The 25,757-nt window shown below is 44.2% G+C and overlaps 1 protein-coding gene and 1 pseudogene across 1 annotated transcript in view; both read right to left on the minus strand.

The window, feature by feature from the left end:
* Dtd1 (D-aminoacyl-tRNA deacylase 1) overlaps nucleotides 1–25,757 on the minus strand; it is a 174,871-nt gene that overhangs the window by 9,818 nt on the left and 139,296 nt on the right. The window contains exon 5 of the mRNA XM_021152900.2: nucleotides 16,122–16,294. Coding sequence (XP_021008559.1) covers nucleotides 16,142–16,294 — 153 coding nt within the window. The 3' untranslated portion in view covers nucleotides 16,122–16,141. The remainder of the gene's footprint in view (nucleotides 1–16,121; nucleotides 16,295–25,757) is intronic.
* LOC110307203 (pre-mRNA-splicing factor CWC22 homolog pseudogene) lies at nucleotides 5,995–7,071 on the minus strand (annotated as a pseudogene).

Genomic DNA, 25,757 nt, shown 5'->3' on the forward strand with positions numbered 1-25,757 from the left:
TTCTGCTCCAATCCAATTGCACACGGGACCAGAGACTGCATTAGTTAGGGAAGCAGAAAAACGGCCTGAGTAGGACCACAGGCCTCTTCCGGCTGGACCAGCACCAGGGTACCATCAGCTACCCACAACCCCCGCCGCAGGATTTAGAGACTGCTGGTGAGTGGAACACAGCTTCTGCTCCAATCTTTAAACAGTGACAACGATAACAACTAACCCCAGAGATTACCAGATGGCGAAAGGTAAACGTAATAATCTTACTAACAGAAACCAAGACCACCCACCATCATCAGAACCCAGCACCCCCACTTCGCCCAGTCCAGGGCACCCCAACACACCGGAAAAGTTAGACACGGATTTAAAAGCATATCTCCTGATGATGATAGAGGACTTCAAGAAGGACGTTAATAACACACTTAAAGAAATGCAGGAAAACACTGCTAAACAGGCAGAAGACAATAAAGACGAAGCACAAAAATCCCTTAAAGAATTTCAGGAGAACACTGCTAAAGAGTTACAAATCCTTAAAGAAAAACACGATAACATAATCAAACAGGTAGAAGTCCTTACAGAAAAACAGGAAAACACATCCAAACAGATGATGGAAATGAACAAAACCATACTAGACCTAAAAAGGGAAGTAGACACAATAAAGAAAACCCAAAATGAGGCAACACTGGAGATAGAAACCCTAGGAAAGAAATCTGGAACCATAGATACGAGCATCAGCAACAGAATACAAGAGATGGAAGAGAGAATCTCAGGTGCAGAAGATTCCATAGAGAACATCGGCACAACAATCAAGGAAAATGTAAAATGCAAAAAGATCCTAACTCAAAACATCCAAGAAATACAGGACGCAATGAGAAGACCAAACCTACGGATAATAGGAGTGGATGAGAATGAAGATTTTCAACTCAAAGGACCAGCAAACATCTTCAACAAAATTATAGAAGAAAACTTCCCAAATTTAAAGAAAGAGATGCCCATGAACATACAAGAAGCCTACAGAACTCCAAATAGACTGGACCAGAAAAGAAATACCTCCCGACACATTATAATCAGAGCAACAAATGCTCTAAATAAAGATAGAATACTAAAAGCAGTAAGAGAAAAAGGCCAAGTAACATATAAAGGCAAGCCTATCAGAATTACACCAGATTTTTCACCAGAGACTATGAAAGCCAGAAGATCCTGGACGGATGTTATACAGACACTAAAAGAACACAAATTCCAGCCCAGGCTACTATACCCAGCCAAACTCTCAATTAACATAGATGGAGAAACCAAAGTATTCCACGACAAAACCAAATTCACACATTATCTCTCCACGAATCCAGCCCTTCAAAGGATAATAACAGAAAAAAACCAATACAAGGACAGGAACCACGCCCTAGAAACAACAAGAAGGTAATCCCTCAACAAACCTAAAAGAAGACAGCCACAAGTACAAAATGCCAACTTTAACAACAAAAATAACAGGAAACAACAATTACTTTTCCTTAATATCTCTTAATATCAATGGACTCAAATCCCCGATAAAAAGACATAGACTAACAAACTGGCTACACAAACAAGACCCAACATTTTGCTGCTTACAGGAAACTCATCTCAGAGAAAAGGATAGACACTACCTCAGAATGAAAGGCTGGAAAACAATTTTCCAAGCAAATGGCATGAAGAAACAAGCTGGAGTAGCCATTCTAATATCTGATAAGATTGACTTCCAACCCAAAGTCATTAAAAAAGACAGGGAGGGACACTTCATACTCATCAAAGGTAAAATCCTCCAAGAGGAACTATCAATCCTGAATATCTATGCTCCAAATACAAAGGCAGCCACATTCATTAAAGAAACTTTAGTAAAGCTCAAAGCACACATTGCACCTCATACAATAATAGTGGGAGACTTCAACACACCACTTTCACCAATGGACAGATCATGGAAACAGAAACTAAACAGGGACACAGTGAAACAAAGAGAAATTATGAATCAAATGGATCTGGCAGATATCTACAGAACATTCTATCCTAAAACAAAAGGATATACCTTCTTCTCAGCACCTCATGGTACCTTCTGCAAAATTGACCACATAATTGGTCACAAAGCAGGCCTCAACAGATATAAAAATATTGAAATTGTCCCATGCATCCTATCAGATCACCATGGACTAAGGCTGATCTTCAATAACAGAATAAATAATAGAAAGCCAACCTTCATGTGGAAACTGAACAACACTCTTCTCAATGATACCTTGGTCAAGGAAGGAATTAAGAAAGAAATTAAGGACTTTTTAGAGTTCAATGAAAATGAAGCCACAACATACCCAAACTTATGGGACGCAATGAAAGCATTTCTAAGAGGAAAACTCATAGCTCTGAGTGCCTCCAAAAGGAAACTAGAGAGAGCACACATTAGCAGCTTGACAACACACCTAAAAGCACTAGAACAAAAGGAAGCAAATTCACCCAAGAGGAGTAGACGGCAGGAAATAATCAAACTCAGGGGTGAAATCAACCAAGTGGAAACAAGAAAAACTATTCAAAGAATCAACCAATCAAGGAGCTGGTTCTTTGAGAAAATCAACAAGATAGATAAACCCTTAGCCAGACTCACTAGAGGGCACAGGGAAAGCATCCTAATTAACAAAATCAGAAATGAAAAAGGAGACATAACAACAGATCCTGAAGACATCCAGAACACCATCAGATCCTTCTACCAAAGGCTATACTCAACAAAACTGGAGAACCTGAATGAAATGGAGAAGTTTCTAGACAGATACCAGGTACCAAAGTTGAATCAAGATCAGGTTAATGATCTAAACAGCCCTATATCCCCCAAAGAAATAGAAGCAGTCATTAATAGCCTCCCAACTAAAAAAAGCCCAGGACCAGATGGGTTTAGTGCAGAGTTCTATCAGACCTTCAAAGAAGATCTAATCCCAGTTCTTCACAAACTATTCCACAAAATAGAAACAGAAGGTACTCTACCCAACTCATTCTATGAAGCCACAATTACTCTGATACCTAAACCACAAAAAGACCCAACAAAGATAGAAAACTTCAGACCAATATCCCTTATGAATATTGATGCAAAAATCCTCAATAAAGTTCTTGCTAACCGAATCCAAGAACACATCAAAACAATCATCCATCCTGACCAAGTAGGTTTCATCCCAGGGATGCAGGGATGGTTCAATATACGGAAATCCATCAACGTAATCCAGTATATAAACAAACTCAAAGACAAAAACCACATGGTCATCTCCTTAGATGCGGAAAAAGCATTTGACAAGATCCAACACCCATTCATGATAAAAGTCTTGGAAAGATCAGGAATTCAAGGCCCATACCTAAACATGATAAAAGCAATCTACAGCAAACCAGTAGCCAACATCAAAGTAAATGGTGAGAAGCTTGAAGCAATCCCTCTAAAATCAGGGACTAGACAAGGCTGTCCACTTTCTCCATACCTATTCAACATTGTACTTGAAGTCCTAGCCAGAGCAATTCGACAACAAAAGGAGATCAAAGGGATACAAATTGGAAAAGATGAAGTCAAAATATCACTTTTTGCAGATGATATGACAGTATATATAAGGGACCCTAAAAATTCCACCAGAGAACTCCTAAGCCTGATAAACAGCTTCGGTGAAGTAGCTGGATATAAAATTAACTCAAACAAATCAATGGCCTTTCTCTACACAAAGAATAAACAGGCTGAGAAAGAAATTAGGGAAACAACACCCTTCTCAATAGTCACAAATAATATAAAATATCTTGGCGTGACTCTAACTAAGGAAGTGAAAGATCTGTATAAGAAAAACTTCACGTCTCTGAAGAAAGAAATTATAGAAGATCTCAGAAGATGGAAAGATCTCCCATGCTCATGGATTGGCAGGATCAACATTGTAAAAATGGCTATCTTGCCAAAAGCAATCTACAGATTCAATGCAATCCCCATCAAAATTCCAACTCAATTCTTCAACGAATTAGAAAGTGCAATCTGCAAATTCATCTGGAATAACAAAAAACCTAGGATAGCAAAAACTCTTCTCAAGGATAAAAGAACCTCTGGTGGAATCACCATGCCGGACCTAAAGCTCTACTACAGAGCAATTGTGATAAAAACTGCATGGTACTGGTATAGTGACAGACAAATAGACCAATGGAATAGAATTGAAGACCCAGAAATGAACCCACACACCTATGGTCACTTGATCTTCGACAAGGGAGCTAAAAACATCCAGTGGAAGAAAGACAGCATTTTCAACAAATGGTGCTGGCACAACTGGTTGTTAACATGTAGAAGAATGCGAATCGATCCATTCCTATCTCCTTGTACTAAGGTCAAGTCTAAGTGGATCAAGGAACTTCACATAAAACCAGAGACACTGAAACTTATAGAGGAGAAAGTGGGGAAAAGCCTTGAAGATATGGGCACAGGGGAAAAATTCCTGAATAGAACAGTAATGGCTTGTGCTGTAAGATCGAGAATTGACAAGTGGGACCTCATGAAACTACAAAGCTTCTGCAAGGCTAAAGACACCATCAATAAGACAAAAAAACCACCAACAGATTGGGAAAGGATCTTCACCTATCCTAAATCAGATAAGGGACTAATATCCAATATATATAAAGAACTCAAGAAGGTGGACTCCAGAAAGTCAAATAACCCCATTAAAAAATGGGGCTCAGAACTGAACAAAGAATTCTCACCTGAGGAATACCGAATGGCAGAGAAGCACCTGAAAAAATGTTCAACATCCTTAATCATCAGGGAAATGCAAATCAAAACAACCCTGAGATTCCACCTCACACCAGTCAGAATGGCTAAGATCAAAAATTCAGGTGACAGCAGATGCTGGCGAGGATGTGGAGAAAGAGGAACACTCCTCCATTGTTGGTGGGATTGCAAGCTTGTACAACCACTCTGGAAATCAGTCTGGCGGTTCCTCAGAAAATTGGACATAGTACTACCGGAGGATCCAGCAATACCTCTCCTGGGCATATATCCAGAAGATGTCCCAACCGGTAAAAAGGACACATGCTCCACTATGTTCATAGCAGCCCTATTTATAATAGCCAGAAGCTGGAAAGAACCCAGATGCCCCTCAACAGAGGAATGGATACAGAAATTATGGTACATTTACACAATGGAGTACTACTCAGCTATTAAAAAGAATGAATTTATGAAATTCCTAGCCAAATGGATGGACCTGGAGGGCATCATCTTGAGTGAAGTAACACAATCACAAAAGAACTCACACAATATGTATTCATTGATAAGTGGATATTAGCCCAAAACTTAGGATACCCAAGATATAAGATACAATTTGATAAACGCATGAAACTCAAGAAGAATGAAGACCAAAGTGTGGACACTGTGCACCTTCTTAGAATTGGGAACAAAACACCCAGGGAAGGAGTTACAGAGACAAAGTTCGTAGCTGTGATGAAAGGATGGACCATTTAGAGACTGCTGTATCCAGGGATCCGTCCCATAATCAGCTTCTAAACGCTGACACCATTGCATACACTTGCAAGATTTTGCTGAAAGGACCCAAATATAGCTGTCTCTTGTGAGATGATGCCGGGGCCCAGCAAACACAGGAGTGGATGTTCACAGTCAGCTATTGGATGTATCACAGGGCTCCCAATGGAGAAGCTAGAGAAAGTACCCAAGGAGCTAAAGGGATCTGCAACCCTATTGTTGGAACAACATAATGTACTAACCAGAACCCTGGAGCTCTTGTCTCTAGCTGCATATGTATCGATAGATGGCCTAGTCGGCCATCAATGGAAAGAGAGGCCCATTGGACTTGCAAACTTTATATGCCCCAATATAGGGGAATGCCAGGGCCAAAAGAATGGGAATGGGTGGGTAGGGAAGTGGGGGGCGCTATGGGGGACTTTTGGGATAGTATTGGAAATGTAATTGAGGAAAATATGTAATAATAAAAAAAAAAAAAGGCCAAGGGTATTGTGGGGGTGACTTGCCCATGTGGAGGGTCTTTTCTGAGTGATCTCCTAAAATAAAATATTCTAATAAGAATTTTTTTTCCTTTTTAATAACCTGTACTTCTCTTTATTCTCTACAAGACTGGGATCCATCTTGGAAACATTAAGAATATCTACTGGATTACAGTCATCCTCCAAAGTGAGCATGTGGGTAAACTGAGTCAAGTCTTTCTAGGATAACAAGTAGTTCTCAAATCCATCTTTTTGTATGATTGAATCCAAATTCAATCACATGGTGGACTCCTTTGCCAATTTCAGACTCATGCAGAATGCTTCAAAGAAATTCAAAACGAGCACTGATTCTTCCTGGTGGCACTGTGTTAATTTGAGGCTGCATTCTTTGAGCAAGCCAATAGCTGCTATGACATTATCACCTGCTGGTCTTTCCAATAGCAAAGTGAGCATCTCTAGGCATAGAATTTCATGTGCTACATCTTGCTTATTAATAAGATATGCAACAAAGTTTGAAGTACTCAGACAAATTCATTTGCCATTTCTTTAATATTCTTTCTGAAAATTAAGAATTAATCTCATATGGATTTATTCACCAATTTGTGGGACTTTTGAGTTGGTACTTGCCACTAAAATTGCATAAGCACTGGTGACAAGTCAAGGAGCAGTTTTGCTTACAAAGCAGATGTGGACAGTAGTCCTCTTCCTTAACTTGAAGAAGCTCGTGGATAATGAAACATCCTGGAGATGCTGATTTTATTGGTGGTCTCAGCATTGTTCATCTTCCTTAGGGCCTCTCCGCTCATCGTCTGGTGATGCTGAGCTGATTTTACCTGTAATCTGTTCCTGCTTCATCCTGAGCCTTGAGGGAGGAATGTCCAGTCCCCACTGTGAGTAAGGAGACAATCCAGTTTGCCTTCCCTCTTTCCAGTAGGTTCATCCTCAGTGGAGCTCCGTTACTACAGGTTCTGGGCTTCTTCCAGGAGACAGGGACTCCCAGGATCTCTTCTGACCCAGATCTCTTTCTCCTTCTCCATGTCTTCCCTGGTGATTCCATGTTGCCATCATAAAGCATCCTCTTTTTGGTTTCTCATTGGTTTATGTGCTTATTCACTTTACAGCTTGACCACAGCCCCCCTCCCAGTCCCACCCTCACACACATACCCATCCCCCACCCTCTTTCCCTCAGTGATGGAGAGGCCCCACTGTGGGTACCAACCAACTCTGATACATAAAGTCACAGGAAAACCAGATGTATCCTCTCCCACTGAGGCCAGACAAGGCAGCCCCGCTAGGAGAAAGGGATTCAAAGGCAGGCATTTAAAAAAGCATGGAGAATTTTTTTTTTTTTCCTTCTGGGATGTCAGTGAAGCAGAAAGGTGAGCTGGGTGCTTTCCCCGTCTCCCTGAGCTAGCAGGCTTTCACCTCAGTGTTGGCTCCTGAGCCTTCTTTTGGTAAATCAAACGTTTGAGATTTTGTTTTAAAAACAGCACACCATCTCTCACCATATACAAAAATCAGCTCAAAATAAACCAAAGACTTAAGTGTGAGTCCTGAAACTATAAAAATATAAGAAGACACTCGAGGACATCATAGGGTAAACACTTGGATATGATTGCAAAAGCACAGTCAACGAAAGCAAAAAACCTGACAAAGGAGATTGCATCAAACTATAAACTTTCTATAGAGGAAAGCATTCGTCAGCAGAGTGAAGATTAAAGGGGGGGAATATATGGAAACTGTAAGAAAAAATGATTTTTAGAATATATAAGAAATTCAAACAAACCAATCTAAAACACTAACAATGTGATTTTTAAATGAGCAAATGACCTGAACAGACATTTCCCAGAAGACATCCAAATAGCCAGTGTGCATATAAAAAAACTCACGCAGCCAGGCAGTGGTGGCGCACGCCTTTAATCCCAGCACTTGAGAGGCAGAGGCAGGGGGATTTCTGAGTTCGAGGTCAGCCTGGTCTACAGAGTAAGTTCCAGGACAGCCAGAGCTACACAGAGAAACCCTGTCTTGGAAAACCAAAAAAATAAAATAAAATGAAGTTATATGCCCCAGTACAGGGGAACGCCAGGGCCAAAAAGGGGGAGTGGGTGGGTAGGGGAGTGGGGGGGTATGGGGGACTTTTGGTATAGCATTGGAAATGTAAATGAGCTAAATACCTAATTTAAAAAAATGGGGAAAAAAAAGAAAAAAAAAGAAGGTCATAAAAATAGAGAAAAAAATAAAATAAAATAAAAACAGCTCACACAATGAGATATTATTCTATCTCAGTTAGAATGACTGTTGTAAAATGAAAAATAAGTAATGATAGCAAGGAGAGTCAAAAAATCTGACATACTTTTGATGGGGATATAAATTAAACTAGCCATATGGAAAACAGTATGAAAGTTTCTCAAAAACCTAGAAATAAAATCACCATATGGTGCAGCCATCCCACTACCTGCAACATATCTGCAATCACTGTGATCAGCACTCTAAAGGAACAGCGGCATCCGCCTGTTTACTAATGCACTATCCACAATAGCCAAGAGATGAAATTGACCTAGATGACTATCAATAGATAAATAAAAGTGTGTTTTACATACACAATGAAGTATTATGTACTCATTCAATAAATAATGAAATACTTTCATTCCCAACAAGGTGGATGGAAGCAACAAACATTATGTAAAAGAAATAAGCTTTATATAAAAAGGTGAATGTTGCATGTTTTTACTTATATGGAGAAGACAAAGTTGATCTCAGAGAGGTGGAGAACAGACTTAACGTGACTAGAGTCTGGGAAGGGGGATGGGGAGAGGAAGCAAAGGGATGGTGTTAGAACTAGCCACCCCCACCCCACCCCACCCCACCCCCAGGTGCTAGTGTGAAAAGCCTCATAATCTGGCCCTACTCTCCTCACATCTGCAGGCAAGAGCTAACAGGCCACACAGTTCTCACAAGAGCTAACTCTCATACTGTCAGGAATCCAGGGACAACTGTCAGTAGTCAGGTAACACAGGCTACATATTAACTAAGCCTGCTTCCTTGTAGTAAAAGACCACCCCCGTCCCTGAGAAACCTTTATGAGTAGGTATGACACTGTGTCCAAGGACTGAGCCTCTGATTTCAGACGCTTCCCTGCAGCATCAAATCTCTGTCTTAGGACAGACAGTTCAGTAGGTGCCTTTCTCTAGAGACTCCCTGCTCCTCTCCAGCCCCTAAACTAAAGCTGGTAAATGAGCATGGGAGTACAGTTGGGTAGGAACACACTGAATTCGAATGACTATTACTCTTCTATCACATGGACGGAAGGATGCCTACACTTGACAACAAAGAAGAGAATGCTTCCTGATAGCTGGTGTAGAGGATTTTGAACGTTCCAAACAATAATAAACAATGTGTCTTTGGTGGTCAGTATATCCAACACGTGTTTACATGTACTAAAAGGTCACACTATGAACCATAAACATGTAAAACTATTATATGCCCTTTAAAACTGAAAATATATTAGAAAAAAATTTAAAGAGAAACAAAACATTTAAATCCTGAAAGCATAAAAAGTACCAGTTAGAACTCCAGACCAGTAAAATTACCCTTCAAAAGTGAAAGAGAAAGCTAAAGATTTCCTCAAATATGTGCTTCAAGGACTATGGAAAGCAATTCTTCAAAGAGAAGGAACATGAAATAGTTCAGAAAGCTGTGTTCACAGCATGAAAGGAAAAGCCATAATCAGAGAAATGAAGGCAAACAATCTTTTTTTAACCTTAATTTCTCTTTAAAATAACCATTCAGGAAACAATAAAATCCACTGCACCAGTGATCGCACCATGTGGCAGGTGGGGGTGACGGCAGCAACCCCGAGGAAAGAGCCATAAGTTACAGGACTGTCCGGGTTACTTAGTGTGGAGCTGTTTAAAAGCAGAATTAGAGATGTTTAAGATGCATATTGTAAACTCTAGAGCAAACATACACGTGTGCATGTACTTACACACACTCTCTCTCTCTCGCGCGCACACACACACACACACACACACACACTACTCTAGTTGACTCAGCTCATTAGGAAGAACTCCTCTAAGACAGCAGCATCTTACTATTCCAGCAAAGGTCAAGTTGGAAAGGCAAACAGATGGCAGCTTCCAAAACACTTCCCTTGTTTGTTTGAGTGTGTTGACATTTGAGAAGGAAATGTGGGTGCTGGTCAGGAGCTCTTCTCACACCCAATTTACTGCAGCTAAGTAAAGACTCAAATGAAGTGATGGGTGACACAGAAGGAAAGGCCTGCCAGCCCAGGCTGCGCTAACACGAGCCTGGCAACAAACAGCCTGGGGTCACACCACAAATCCTCTCACCCTGAGGAGTCAGGTGAGGAACCTGAAGAAATAGGTCCAAACACAGACCACTGTTAATTTTAGCATCCTTATGTCTGTCTGATGAAATAGAGCAGAACATTTGCATTGTGACAGAGGAACGCCCCCGCCCTGGGACTATCCTCCCAAGCACAAAGGGTTTTAATCATTTTCAAAGACAAATAGAGCCACTAGTGTGAGCTACTCAGTCTATTCTCTCTGCCTTTCCCTTTTCCCTCTCAAGTCCTAGAAAGCCAAAGCAGCTCCCCTGGCTGCACAAGATCCCCAGGGCTCTTTCTCTTTCTTAAGAAAATCAAGAGAACTGCAGCAAAACAAACACAAGGTCATAGTCTGCCATTCTTCAGCTCGCACAAATATCTAAATATCTGAGGGTGATTTTGTGGCCTGTTGGGATGACAAACTTCTTCAAAGATACAACACAAAACCTAAACGTGTGATTGTAGTAGCCCCGCCCCTTCTTCTGGCCCCTTTCAAAGTCTTTAAATCCAGGAATGTGGCTGAATTCTCAGAGGTGGGTACATCCCAGCCCCTCACTGGTCCTTGGCTAAATGGTGATTCAGAGACCTTCTTTGGCATAGGCTGAGAGACTCTCCCTGCCAGGTGCTGTTGCAGCTGCCTCAGCTCTGAGTTACAACTGTAAGACAAGAGTCTCCCCGGACAATATGGGCTATAGCCATTGCCTTTGGTTACCTTCCAGAATTTGAAAAGAAGATCCTATTGCTAAAGACACCACACTTGGGACACAAACCTGGATGAATAGAGCTGGAAATGACCTGGAGACCTCCTCCCTGGGGAGTTCTCACAACACTGGAAGATGCTCCTCTGTGCCCACCACTGAGGAAGGTCAGAAGGACTCAACCTGTCAGACTGTTGTGCTGGGGAAGCTCTTAACTTGCTTCAGAAGTGGACACTAGCCTGGGCCTCCAGCTGTGGATCCTAGGAGTGAGGGCGACATCTCCAAGTGTCCAGAGAATGAAGGCCTGAAATCTGGGTGGCAGCCCTCACTCCTAGGACCCACAGCCCATCTCTCCAATGCTTTCCACTGTGGAGGCTTAAAAGCACTGGAGTTTAGGTCAGTGTCTCCTTCCAGCACAGACTGCCACATGCATTCTGACACTGTGACTTCCACCTGCCTACGTCCCGCAGCAGCTGCAGGAAGTGGATCTAATTAACACCAAGGAGGCAGAAATCACATAAAGAGAAGCAACCAGCTCGATGAGAGGAAGACCTGGATGGGCCCCTGAGTTAGTACCTATCTCTAAGTAGCCGGACAGACCTGAGGCCTAACCATGCCTTCCTTCTTGTCCATTTGTGTGAGATTATAATACAGTTACATTTCTCTCTTCCCTATACACTCCCTCCAAACCCTTCCATATACTCCTTCCCTTTCTCCTTCAGATTTTTTCACTGTTATTGTATGCATATTCGTATACATATATATGTACATATTTCTAAATATAACCTCTTCAGTCCTAAAATGTTACTTGTATGTGTATTTTCAGGGCTGTCTCTTTGGCCCTGAATAACCCATTAGTGTGCTCTTCCCAGGAAAGACCACCTGCCCCACTCCCAGCTCTCCTTGCTTGCCCATAGTTCTCTGTGTAGGGTTGCAGCCTTGTGGACTTCCTCTCAACCCCTGCTGTCGAGTTTGGCGTGTCCATTTGTGGTGTCCTTGTTCAGTTCATGTTCGGGCAGTCATGTTGGTGAGACTTTATAGATGTAGCTTCTAACGTTACTAGGAGACACCATCTCACCGCAAACCCCCTTATCCTCTTGCTCTCAAAATCTTTCCACCCATTCTTCCACAATGTTTCCTGAGCCTTGGGTGTGGAAGAGTTTCGGGTATATCATCATTAGGACTGAGCTCCACATTAACTCTGCATTTTGATTGGTTGTGGTTTTCTATAATGATCTTTGTCTGTTACAAGAGAAGGTCCCTTGGTGAGGAGCGAAGACTACACAGATCTGTAAATGTAAGGACAAATGTTTATAGATTCTTGTTAGGGATTATGCTGCTTTAGTAAACTAGAGGTTGTAGATTCTTCTCCAATAATCATGATTTCATTAGCACTAAGTAGTTGGCTAGGTATCCAGTACCAGGCATGGTCTCCTTCTTATTGAGTGGGTCTTAAGCCTAACCCTGACTTCTTGCTGTCCCCTCTATTTGAGCATGAGCTTGGCCTCTGGCTTCTTCTCCGTCTGACTGGCCTTCTGCTCTTCCCACTGTCTATCAACACCCTGAAGGCGATTTTGCCCTCAGCCAGGCAGAGGCCTCCTCTCCATCACCCATCTCCATCCCTGCCCTGCCTGCATGTGTCACAACTCCTGCCTCCAGACAGATAATTAACCAGGAGCATCAGCAGTATTTGTATGACAAAACTGACTACCAGCAGGAAAAATATCAAGTTTTAGAAGGACATTTAGGGTGGATATTTTATATTTTATGTTCACATATTCAAAATACTTAACATTAATTAGAACCCAAATATCACACTTTATATACAATTAAGCCATGTCATGTTTTTCAGTTCATGACTAAAAAGCAGTGGCCTTAGGCCTGAGCACTACAATGAGAAACTGGTGAGTTGGTGGCTGTGCCCAGTGAGGCCCAGTGTGATGTGACCTTTCTCTGCCTCACTCACTCCTACATGAATATGTATGGTAAGTCAGTCAAGACCAGTTACTACTGAACCATCATCTCCCCTAAGTACACTGCAGGAGAGCACAATGCTTTCACTAGGGAAAAGCAGGAGCAGTCCTTCCTAGCCCCCAAACTATCTGTGAGCCAGTTGCCCAGGCTCTCTGTGCTATGTATTCATTCCTTTATCTGCTGAGCAGGGACTATGGCACCCAACTCTTCTCAACATATCTCACCATCTGCATTCCAACATCCTCAAAGCCATAGGCATCTTGTAGACTGCCCTTATAGAAGGGAAGAGAAGGCCTTGCTGGCCACTCTACTCTTGAAGTTTGATATCTCCAGAATGACCCTGTCTTTAGACTTGGTTTAATCAGTTTATGAGGTGAAGGTTCAAAAATGCAGGCCTGAGGCAGAGGCAGGCAAATTTCTGAGTTCGAGGCCAGCCTGGTCTACAAAGTGAGTTCCAGGACAGCCGGGGCTACACAAAGAAACCCTGTCTCGAAAAAAAAAACAAAACAAAAACAAAAGAAATGCAGGCATATGGGGCTGGAGAGATGGTTCAGCGGTGAAGAGCACTGACTGTTCTTCCGAAGGTCTTGAGTTCAAATCCCAAGAACCACATCTCATCACATGGTGGCTCACAACCATCCGTAATGAGATCTGATGACCTCTTATGGTGTGTCTGAAGACAGCTACAGTGTACTTTTTTTTTCAATTTTTTTATTAGATATTTTCTTCATTTACATTTCAAATGCTATCCTGAAAGTCCCCTATACCCTCTCCCCACCCTGCTTCCCTACTCACCCACTCCCACTTCTTGGCCCTGGCATTCCCCTGTACTGAGTCATATAAACTTTGCAAGACCAAGGGGCCTCTATTCCCAATGATGGCCAACTAGGCCATCTTCTGCTACATATGCAGCTAGAGACATGAGCTCTGGGGTACTGGTTAGTTCATATTGTTGTTTCACCTATAGGGTTGCAGACCCCTTCAGCTCCTTGGGTAGTTTCTCTAGCTCCTCCATTGGGGGCCCTGTGATCCATCCAATAGCTGACTGTGAGCATCCACTTCTGTGTTTGCCAGGCACTGGCATAGCCTCACAAGAGACAGCTATATCAGGGTCCTTTCAGCAAAATCTTGCTGGCATATGCAATAGTGTCTGTGTTTGGTGGCTGATTATGGGATGGATCCCCGGGTGGGGCAGTCTCTGGATGGTTACAGTGTACTTATATATAATAATAAATAAATCTTTTTTTTTTTAAACGCAGCCCTAAGACCTGTCCTCAGTCCCAGACCCACAGCCACAAGACTTTCACCAAAATAGCTATTATTGGTATTCCCTCCCTTTTTTCCTGTGAGTTCCCTGTCCCTGCATCCTTCTAGACACCCCTTACCCTCACACTGATTAGTCTCTACCCGGATCCTTTATATCTTCCGGCCTAACCTCTCTCCTGTAGCCCTGCTATTTCTTTGGACTTCTATAGTTCCTCCAAACTGGCCTATCTACTTCCAGCCTCACTTGCTGGAGCTGGAGGATGACCTTTGCATGTTATGCTTGACTATGATCTTTCGCTTGCAAAAGGTACTTCATTAGACTGGGATGAAGTCCACCTTCCTGGCAGTTATAGACCAGGTCCCTCCAACTTCACAAGAAGCTCTCTGCTCTCTGCACTGGTACCCAACTATTCAGCTAATCTTCACTTCCTCTCTTCCAGTCCTCCAACAAAATAATGTTGGCACCCTCCTATAGATTAGATCTAGAGTGTCTTCCAAGTGTTCATATAGCCAAGGCCTGCCTGGTCTCCACCGTGGCTCTACTGGCATGCAGGGGAAGTTTTGAGAGATGGAGCCTGGTAGAGGAGATAATGTTACTAATCCAGGTGTGCTCCTAAAAAAAGAGACTGTAGAGTCCCAGCAGTCTCTTCCTCCCCGTTCTCCTCTTTGTGCTTCCTAGCCATGAGGTAAACGGTTTGCATCACCATATGCTCCTATCATGATATATGGCCTTGCCAAAGGCTCAAAAGCCAACAGAGTCAATGAATCATTGCCTGAAACTTCCAAAACCATGAGCCAGAATAAGCCTTTCCCAAATGTTTCCTTACAGGGACCACAGGCTAACACATACTGTTCCTCTGCCAGATGTTTCCTTACAGTGATCACAGGCTAACACACACTGCTCCTCTGCCTTGGCAGCAGTCCCTTGCTCCTGTCCTTCTCAGTTCCATGTGTCCTTCAAGGTCAACTTCCAGAGTCCTCTCTAGTGCACAACTCCATTCCATCCATGCCACAATGCACTGGGCTGTGACACAACTGTTTCTATTCTTCTTGAATGTGTAAACTTGATAAGGTCAAGCCAGGGCTCCTTCACATCTGTACCTGAATGTTTGGTCCGGTGTCCATCAAACAAGGGGCTTTGATAATATATGAAATGAGAAAAACTGAGACAGAAGGCCACTGGGGACTCTGGGAGATGAACTTAATGCTACAGTGACCTCAACACAATCCTGGGCGTGGAAATGGTGAAGAACAAAGCACCATTTCAGGAAAGCAGAGGGGCAATGCCAGCTGAGCATGGTGGTCCTGTCTGTAGCCTCAGTGCTCACAGGGCAGAGGTAGAAATACTGCTGTGAGTATGAAGACAGCATAAGGTACACAGTCTTGCCCTCGATATAGCATACAGATAAATTACAGTGTCATGAAGGATGAAGAGAATGGTGCAAAATACAAACCAGGCAACGGTGAGAGGTGACGACTTCAGAGGACAATGGCCTCTGCCAGAGGGGCTGAGCTAAGAGTGACAATGGTGGACAGAGTGGTAGAGTAAGACACTGATGGGCCAGGTGGCAGGAGGGCACAGATGTTAGTCAGGCCCAGGCAGTGTGGCTGATACAGGCAATGCAAGAGGGACCCACACCCATCCTCTGGCTGGGCCTCCCGGCTTGCATGTATCTTGCCTGTACACGTTTCAGTGACTACAACACAGTCTTACAGCAATAACCTTCACTGTGCTGGAAAGTAGCACACTTAAGGATGCCATGAAGAAACGTTCAAAGATGAGCATTGCCTTTGCAGCCATCTCCCCTTGTCACTTCTGTCCCCCCTGTAGCAGGTGGGGACAAGGCTGTACAGTGGGAACCTCCTACCTGAGCTCATGCATCCACATCTATGGCTCCCGCTCAGAAGACACGTCACCCTCTGCCCCGCTGCTGGCGCTGCGGTCTTCTTTGCGGGGTGCATTCCGTTCTTTGCTTGACTCAGAAGGGCCCTTGGCTCTGGTCTTTTCTTTTCTCTGCTGCTGTTTCTCCAGCTTTGACAGCTGATTTAAAAAGAAAAAGAAGAAAATAGTTTAAAGCTGTGAAGACGTGACTAAGTAGCCAAATCCTCAGAACTTCCCAGGTGGAAACCACAGGAAAAGCCTCTGCCTGGTGCCTGGTGCCTGGTTTATCACGATGGCCCACAGATCCAATTATGGACAACACTGACCAAACAGCACCCGAATCCTTAACACACAATGGCTTACCTGCTACCTGTAATGTCACTCTGACTTTTCCTCACCCAGCATGGGGGATGTGAAGACAGCCATGCAACAGGCTTCTTCCTCAGGCTCAGAAGACTTCCTTAAATGGAAAGACTTTTTTTTTTTTGTAGCTCATTACCATTTTCTTTGATGGTGCTGTAGCCTTTCTCACATTGTCTTCCCACTGAGTATGTTTTAAAGAGTGTTCAAAGCATTCCACTGTTTGTGGAAGGTAACAGAGAAGACCGAAATAAAATACACTGAGCAGTGTCAGTTACATTCATTCCGGAGCCTAAAGCCTGACTCACCCATGCCATGTGCTCCTACTATGCTAATGGTAGTCACAGATGGGCCACCGGCCACTAGAGAATCCAGCTGGGGGGAGGGGGCGGGGGTAGAAGGGATGGGGTTGGCAGCACATGCTCTGAAGTGACCCAATTCTTCCCTTGATATCTCCCCAACAGTTTCAAAGTAACCACAGACTAGACAGTCAGAAGAAACTTAGGTCATCTCACACTGTGAGCCACAGAACAGCCACTCCAAGAAGGCCTGCTGAGAATAGTAGCCAAGTTTTGGTTCACGAGATTTTCTTGGACCAAGAAAGGTATCTGTACCAAAGCCTGAGAGACAGCAACACCCAGCTCCATCTGCTTCCCAGACCAAGGCATTTTCTCCATCACATGGAAAGAAATTCAGTGACGGGCTAGCCTCTCCCAGCTCGCCTCTGCCCCATGACAATCACTTCCCAGAGCCTTCCAGAGCACTGCTTCTTTTGTAGACAGACTTAGAACTCAACCTTTTATTGATGAACAATCAATAGCTTTCGATTTGGTCCAAGAAATCAAATGTATTAATGATTGCCTTACAGTATTATCTTTCCCAATTTCCATTACCCTGAAAAGTAATAGCAAATAACCAGGCTGGTTGGTGTGCTAATCAGATGCGTGTGCTGAGTTGTGCCACTGATCCAGAGACTTCCCAGGCAAGTTCCCTTACAAGATTCCACCCATGAGAGATTACAAGAGCCAGAGGTGGTGGATAACTACAAAGAAATGGTGTTTTTCAGGCACAACAGGCCAGCTGGACATATGAACTACATGACTGACAGTATGCACAAGAGCCGTGTCAGCTCAGGCCAGCTAAAATCCCAGCATGGGACAGTGGGAGGGGCACCCAGAGTCTCACCTCTTGCTGAGGAGCTCTTAGCTGGTGATAGCTTCTAAAAGAGGAAGAGTCTGGTTGTTTCAAGGGTGTGGCCCCTAGTAGATCAACCACTCTCCAGGGCAGACCCACACCCAAGAGTATTTGAGCAGACAAATTGGACCTATCAGTGGTTTGGTGTTTGTTTGTTTGGGCAAAAACAAAGTTTCAGAGACAGCACTACACAGCATGATAAACTCCCACACTACACACCAGGGTTAGTTCATTCACTGCACACTGTGACAAGCTCACACACACTGTGATGAAGTTACTCACTACATACTGCAATAAGCCCAGGCAAAGGGGTGGGAAGACAGACTCCGGCTCCAGTACACTGGCTATCTTGAGGAGAGAGGAAAAAAATATAGACTGAATACACATAGGCTTCAACTCAAACTGTCAACTTTCACTTCTTTAAGAACAAAACCAGATCTAGAGTTAGAGCCAGCCATGAGCTATTTGCATAGAACACTTGGACCACAGACAGAGAGATGTTCATGGCAGGGTGGACGTCAGCACAGAGCTTCCTTCATTGACAGTCACCCAGTGAAAGGTAAAACCTACTATGCTATGATCTCAGTGTGTAGCTGACTTCATGCTGACAGAAAGAAGCTCACTGTGTGGTCATGGCCTGGTAAGGAACAGCTCACATGCCAGCCCTTAAAGTAGCAAAGGTCAAAAGAAAAGGTAATAACATTTTTAGTATGGAAATGACAACACAAACTTTTGTTTCATTTTCTCTGCAGCGTTATTTTCTAAGAACAAATATTTCCTTTATATATTCTGCACAGATGTGGAAGGGGTTTCTACCTAAGAACACTTTTTATTTCTCTCTTGGCAATGAAAACCTCTTTCGTTTTTAAAACCATGAAGATAGAAAAGAGTCTCTCTGTCTTATTCTTTTTTTAGAATCATTTTACCTTGTAAATACACACAGTGGTACAGAAATGTATACTAAAAATGGCTAAGATGGCAAATTATATGTGTATTTTGCTAAAATTTTAAAATAATTTTAGGGGCCATGAAATTGCTCGTAGTGTAGAGTGCTTACTGCTCTTCCAGAGAACCCTGCTCCATTCTTAGCAGGCTCCTGGAAGCTCCAGTGCCAGAGACCCAACACCCTCTTCTGGCCTCTGTGGGTATCAGGCATCCCGAATACCTCTAGACAAAACACTCATACCCATAAAAAATAACTTTTGTATGTCAATATGTGGTGATTCACGGCCTTAATCTCAGTACTCCGGAGGCAGAGGCAGGCAGATCTCTGAGTTCAAGGCCAGCCTGGTCTACAGAGTGAGTTCCAGGATAGCCAGGGAAACACAGAGAAACTCTGTCTCAAATTAAACAACAACAAAACAAAAACAAAAAACAATAGTTTTGGTAAATATAAGTTGGCAATACTTGCTGAATTCTTCAATTTCTTCTATTTTCTGTATTCTGGTTCATAAAACCAAAAAATTTGGGAGTCAGTGTTCTGCAGTGCACTGTGCCAAGCTGCTTTTTGGTATATATTTACTTTTGCATGCACTAGGTATAGGGAGATACCCACATATGCACATACAAGTAGATAATCACAGATGTGATCTAAGACAGGTATTGAAAATATGGTATTTGTTTCAGAAAGTAAGAGGCCCTCTCAGTTTTATTTCTGTTTTAGAGGTAACGATCAGGAAATGTGAATATTACAGGGGCCAAGATGAATGTCAGCTGGACTGCCACATCTCCCCCAAGGCCTGGTCTGCTGCTCCTGACACCAGATCCCACACAGGGGATGACGGGGCACGATCCCAGGCAACAGGAACTTCTCCAGAGCATCACAGCTCCAAGCAGCATCCACCAGATGCAATAGCATTGTCCCATGGTGCACACACATGGAGACACGGGTTTGAACTTCACCTTAACCCTGATCCCCACCACCATGAGCCAAGCTTGTAAATCACATGTGATAACTCTTTAAGCAATAGGCAGAGCCATGTTTCTGCCAACCATGTAATGCTGATTCTCTTACATTACTTATCTTAAAATAACCCGATCCCACATGGCTCCAGGCCACCAAATAAAGTTCTCTGTGAGAACACTATGAACCAAATTAATACATTTAAGCCTTTTCTCGGAAAACTGGGTCCAATGCATCCAGGAGGTGGAATTTATATCTCAGGGCAAAGAAACAGATGGACTATTTTCCTTCCTTTCTTCCCCCTTTACCTCCCTCTTCCTCCCTCCCTTTCTTCTTTCAAGCAGATATTCCCTTTTCTCTTTTTCTCTCCATTCCCCTCCACTCTATTTCCTTCCCTCCTGGGAACTACTAAGAAAGGAAGAAAAAGAAAGAAAAACATAGTATTATGCATGGGCTCACATGGAAAGACTGGCTTCCAAATAAACAGGAGCTCCATATCTAAGAGAAAACAAAGCGCTGTGAGTCTGATTACAGCAGCGAAGGGTGCTGATGCTGAGGGCGTCTGTGAACACAGCAGCCATGGGTGCTGATGCTGAGTGCTTCTGTGAACACGGCAGCTACAGGTGCTGATGCTGAGTGCTTCTGTGAACACGGCAGCTACAGGTGCTGATGCTGAGGGCTTCTGTGAACATGGCAGCTACAGGTGCTGATGCTGATTGCTTCTGTGAACACAGCAGCCATGGGTGCTGATGCTGAGGGCTTCTGTGAACACGGCAGCTACAGGTGCTGATGCTGAGGGCTTCTGTGAACACGGCAGCTACAGGTGCTGATGCTGAGGGCTTCTGTGAACACAGCAGCTACAGGTGCTGATGCTGAGTGCTTCTGTGAACACAGCAGCCATGGGTGCTGATGCTGAGGGCTTCTGTGAACACGGCAGCTACAGGTGCTGATGCTGAGGGCTTCTGTGAACACGGCAGCTACAGGTGCTGATGCTGAGGGCTTCTGTGAACACGGCAGCTACAGGTGCTGATGCTGAGTGCTTCTGTGAACACGGCAGCTACAGGTGCTGATGCTGAGTGCTTCTGTGAACACGGCAGCTACAGGTGCTGATGCTGAGGGCTTCTGTGAACACGGCAGCTACAGGTGCTGATGCTGAGGGCTTCTGTGAACACAGCAGCCATGGGTGCTGATGCTGAGGGCTTCTGTGAACACGGCAGCTACAGGTGCTGATGCTGAGGGCTTCTGTGAACACAGCAGCCAGGGTGCTGATGCTGAGTGCTTCTGTGAACACAGCAGCCATGGGTGCTGATGCTGAGTGCTTCTGTGAACACGGCAGCTACAGGTGCTGATGCTGAGGGCTTCTGGAGTCTTTTCTCTTTTCCTTGTTAAGCTTAGGGCACTGATGAGAATGATGACGCTGTGAAGTGGACCTTGTCCCAAGGTCTGGCTTTTGTATCTTAAGAGTCAAATTGGATCTTCCAGTGGCAACTCTGGCACAGCACTTCAGAAAAATGGTTGGTAACCCCACTTATCTGCCAGAAGCCAGTCTCTGTTCTAAACACTTGAAATGTATGTATGATGGATTCATCATAAGCCCACCTAAATGCAAAGGACCTGGGACTTCCCCAGATGCTCCCCATCTGCCTAGAACATCTGGCTCACTGGTAGGCCTGTGATGGCAGACCGCATAAGGCAGTGCAGGGTGAGTAGAAAATTGCATGCAGGAAGGCAGAAGCCAAAGGAGTGGAAAGTCCCAGAAGGAAAGCCTGAACAAATAGATGCCCAGTCAGTCCCAGGGAAGATGAGGCAAGCCAGCAAAGGGGACGAGAGAGGGACAAGTTGGGACTGTGCTGCCCCTGAAGCCATGACTGGAGCACCTTCCAGCGTGGAGGCTGAGAAAACTGCTGGTGGACTCATCCCAAAGCCCCAGTCAGAGCAGATGGGAAAGTAGCAAGTGCAAAGCCCCAACCAATCAGAGCAGACGGTAAAGTGGCACGTGCAGGGGGCATCAAGGCAGAGTGGTAGCCAGGTATTCATTACAATAGTAGGGACATGGATAGTGCTCTGTGGCACATACAAAATGCCACACAGACCTGAAACATAAATGAACGGGCCGTTTGCAAGAGCAGACCGGGCAACTGCCCTGGAGGGAAGGGAGGCTCCAGCTCCCAGGCCTCAGCAGAGTGGTTAAAGAGCCGTTCACCTACAGTGCATGATGAGGAAGGGCAGAACTCAGCCAGCTACAGGGATGTGAGTGGCACTGTCTGCTCACAGATGAGGGCTATCTGTCTCTGATGATGGTAGCAGGTCACTGGCAAGAGGAAGACAGAGCTAGGCAGGCCCTCAGTGCCTACTCTTCCACCTGCTTTAATGTAAATGACATAAGGAATTGTTATCACTAGCCTGTTCGTTCACACACACCTTTACTCGGGGCATCTTTTGAGACTGATCTCTTCATGCTGAGGACACACGGTGCCACGATGACAGAAACGATGAAGGGTTCAGTCAGACCCTGCAACCTTGAAGATTCTACTATCTCTAGAGAATCAGATACAGTCTTCTAACCTGCAGTTAGCTATACCACACAAGGCTTTAAAGGGCTCAATTGGAGCCAGCAGGAAGGGTTGGGGATGTTGTCCCCCTACCCTACCTACCTCCCTGGGCACATCCTAACCTACCAAGCTAAAGCACTGCATTCAGCTTTGCAGGGATTCCCAAGAACTGGCTTCTTTCAGAGCAAATGAGGTGCTCTCTTACACTTGACGAAGGTCACAGTTGGAGTGAGATGGTAAGGGTAGCTCATACCCGCTTTCAACATGACTAGGGACAGCAGTGGAAAACCACAGCAGCTATAGACGAGCTATTTCTCATTATGTTTCTGATAAGTTAAAAAAAAATGGTCTGGTCATATTCTTTCTCTTATTGGAATCTATAACTTAACGGGAGAGAGAGAGAGAGAGAGAGAGAGAGAGAGAGAGAATACCTGCATCCTCAAAAGACCCATACAAGTAAGGTGAAAATTCTACTTCAGTCCTCTAAACTCCTATGTTCACACTGAGGAAACAAATGAGCCCTTAGATCCTAACAGCCAACTGCTCCCCTGTGGGATTCTGAGAACTCAAGAGCAGACGTTATTACTCCCAGATTCTTTCTGAGCACAATGAGGACAGTCAAGAGAGAGCTTGCCCAAAGCCACATCCAGGCCGGTCAGGCTGGCCAGGAGCCAGGTCTCAGGAATGCCAGCCAAACCTCCAGTTGACCTGACTTCTCTCTGGAGCAAATGCTTACCTATGCTGGGGTTTACTGAGACAGCAAATCCCATTTCCACTCTTGCTAGGATAATGTGGGGTAGAGTCGGGTCTTTGAGTTATTTTAATGCCAGTTATTCCACGCCAGACTGCTCTGTCCTGCATATGAGCAAAATCTAATTAGAGGGGGAAGAAAATAACAAAAGAAAAACTTAAGCCCCATGAAGTCAGTTCTGTGGTTTTTATAGACTCTGGTGTAGATGGGAAAGTTCTGTTCCAACCAACCCCTTACAGAGATTCCAAGAATGTCTTGTAGTGCAAATCATATGGCTCGAATGCCCCCTGCAATTACCTTTAAAGTATACAAGGCATGACTCCTCCAGGTTGCTTGCCCACACCTGTGACTCAGCTGATGTTAAGGCTGTCAGTCACGGGATTTGCAAGAAAGGACATACCCAACCAGGTCTCCTGAGACAGAAACCCAACCAGGTCTCCTGAGACAGAAACCCAACCAGGTCTCCTGAGACAGAAACCCAACCAGGTCTCCTGAGACAGAAACCCAACCAAGTCTCCTGAGACAGAAACCCAACCAGGTCTCCTGAGACAGAAACCCAACCAGGTCTCCTGAGACAGAAACCCAACCAAGTCTCCTGAGACAGGTAAGAGCTAAAAGGCAATCAAATGCTCAAAACAACTCATCTCAATAGCTTCAGAATTTTCTCTCCACAATGCCATCTGTCCCAAGCGTCCAAGAACAAAGAATGCTAGTGAACAAACCATGACTTTTTCAAGTCAGCTCGGCTACACATGATCCTTCTCACCCAAGAGATCAGCAGGTGCTGTCCTATTTGTTTTACTGAATACTTAGCTATTCCAATGCAATATATGAGAAAAGCAAATCGCAGACAAAAGTTAAGTCAGTCATGAACTTTGTTGTCTAATTAGCTAACCTTCACTCTGCCCTAGTTTGCTCTGTTAAACCATGAGACTTCTGGAAGGTGCCCTTCTTGATCATGGTATCTCCCCTGCCATGTAAATGTGGAAGGAGCCAATCTACCAAGAGCCATGCAGGTACATACGGCCCAAACAATGCTAGGAGACAATGCTAGTGGACCAGAGGAGTCCACTGTCCTCTGAGATAGTGCGCAATGTCCTCAGGAATAGACTAATGAGGGAATGACAGGACCCTGCCCTCAAGAGCTATTGCAATTGGTAGCTGGGGGGGGGGGGGTTGCTGTTCCAGGAGGAGGCCATTGGCATGTTTCCAATGCTCCAGTGAATGGCACTACCCACACATGGGCAGCACTTTGTGCGATGAAGAAAAGAGAAGAGGTGGCAACAACTCTAAAGTGAAGCTAGGAGACATGGGAAGCTGGGAGGGGACATGGAGGAACCAGAAGGAGAAATGGGGAATGGAGGTATGCCCATATTCCATTGTATATGTGTATGAAATTCTCAAAGAATAAAAAATAGAAAGAAACCTGCACTCAAACTCCAGGGAAGAACGTTCACCAGCTAGCCCAATGGCTATAGGCCAACGTCACACATATTCATTCCCACTTTCAGAACTGAGGCATCTCTTGACTGGCTGGGAAGTCTGTGGTCTAAAACCTCCCTCTTTGACATGTCTTGTCTCACTACTCAAAGTCCAGGTGACAAAGGGTAGTGAGAGGAAAGAAGGGCAGGAGGTTCTAACCGGGAAATGACCAGCAGGACAGAAAAGATGCACTTCTGTATCTCCCATGCATTGACGCAATCTGCGAAACATTCCCATTCCTGACCTGTAATTCACTAAGCCATTTTTTAAAAAAGGCAACTGGAATTTGTAGTTGAATAATTTGTTTTTATCAAACTGCAGCTTGCTATAATTTTATCTTATGTGATAATTCGGAAGGCATTTTTAAAAATATTCTTATGTAATGGAAAAGCTGACAGAACATTTAAGGAGAAGTTTCCATCCACACCAGAGTCTGCCATTATGTCGACTGTCGTGTTCTGTTATTTTTAAATCAACTAGCTGCTTAATAAAAACATTACAAAGCAAAGAGCACACATGGTACCTAATTTTCATACATTATTAACTCTGCTTGAGGTTTTTGTGGGAATTAAAAAAAAATCAAGTAAAAAGGCATCTGTCCCCATCTGAAATCGTGCAAGCTAATTTTATTTTCTAATTCCCTGTTGTTTCAGCGTGCAAAGCTAGGAGGGTGTGGCACTGGGTTAGGCCTTGGCTTCACAGGCTATCGCTGGATCCACTCCAGTCTTCCCATCTCAGTGGCCGGCCACTTGTTTTAGACCACAGTGGGATGTGGAAAGTTCAGTCAGCCCTGGGTCCTAAGTGAACTCCTGCAGCACAGCAGATGATATCAGAGTCCCCATGTCCCCAGCCCAGAGGACACTGCCACTCCTGGGAACAGCTACTCTCTCAAACCTTTGGGTGCTTATCTCCAGTACCTACCCCTCTTTGATGAAGATGCCTTCTGGCCAGCCGCAGAGTCAGGCCATTAACATTCTTCAAAGGACCAACTAACTCTGAGCTGTAATCAGCTGCTCCCTTCCCTTGCTGTGTACCTTCTCGGGCTCTCCTCAGCCGGGCTGCCGGGCTGCCATTCTGTTCCTCACATGCTTCCTGAGGCAACTACCTGGCCCTAAGTCCTCTCACTCTGGGGAGCCTAACCATGGGCATTGTAAACACTCTGGAACAAACCACATCTTAATGTGATCGTTCATTAGGCATAACCTGTCTGTCAGCTGGCCGTCTATCAACCAGAATGCACCACTTCTTCACGTGTCTCAGCACTGGAGAACCGTGTGGATATTTAAGTTCATTGCCTAGAATTCTCTTACAAGGCACTGGAAAAGGCTACAAACTGAAGGGATTGTTGAGTGAATTTTACCATACATGTAGTTTCTCTGC

Source organism: Mus caroli, unplaced genomic scaffold (genome assembly GCF_978045245.1).
Source record: "Mus caroli unplaced genomic scaffold, Mus_caroli_1 scaffold_2, whole genome shotgun sequence".
Taxonomy (NCBI): domain Eukaryota; kingdom Metazoa; phylum Chordata; class Mammalia; order Rodentia; family Muridae; genus Mus; species Mus caroli.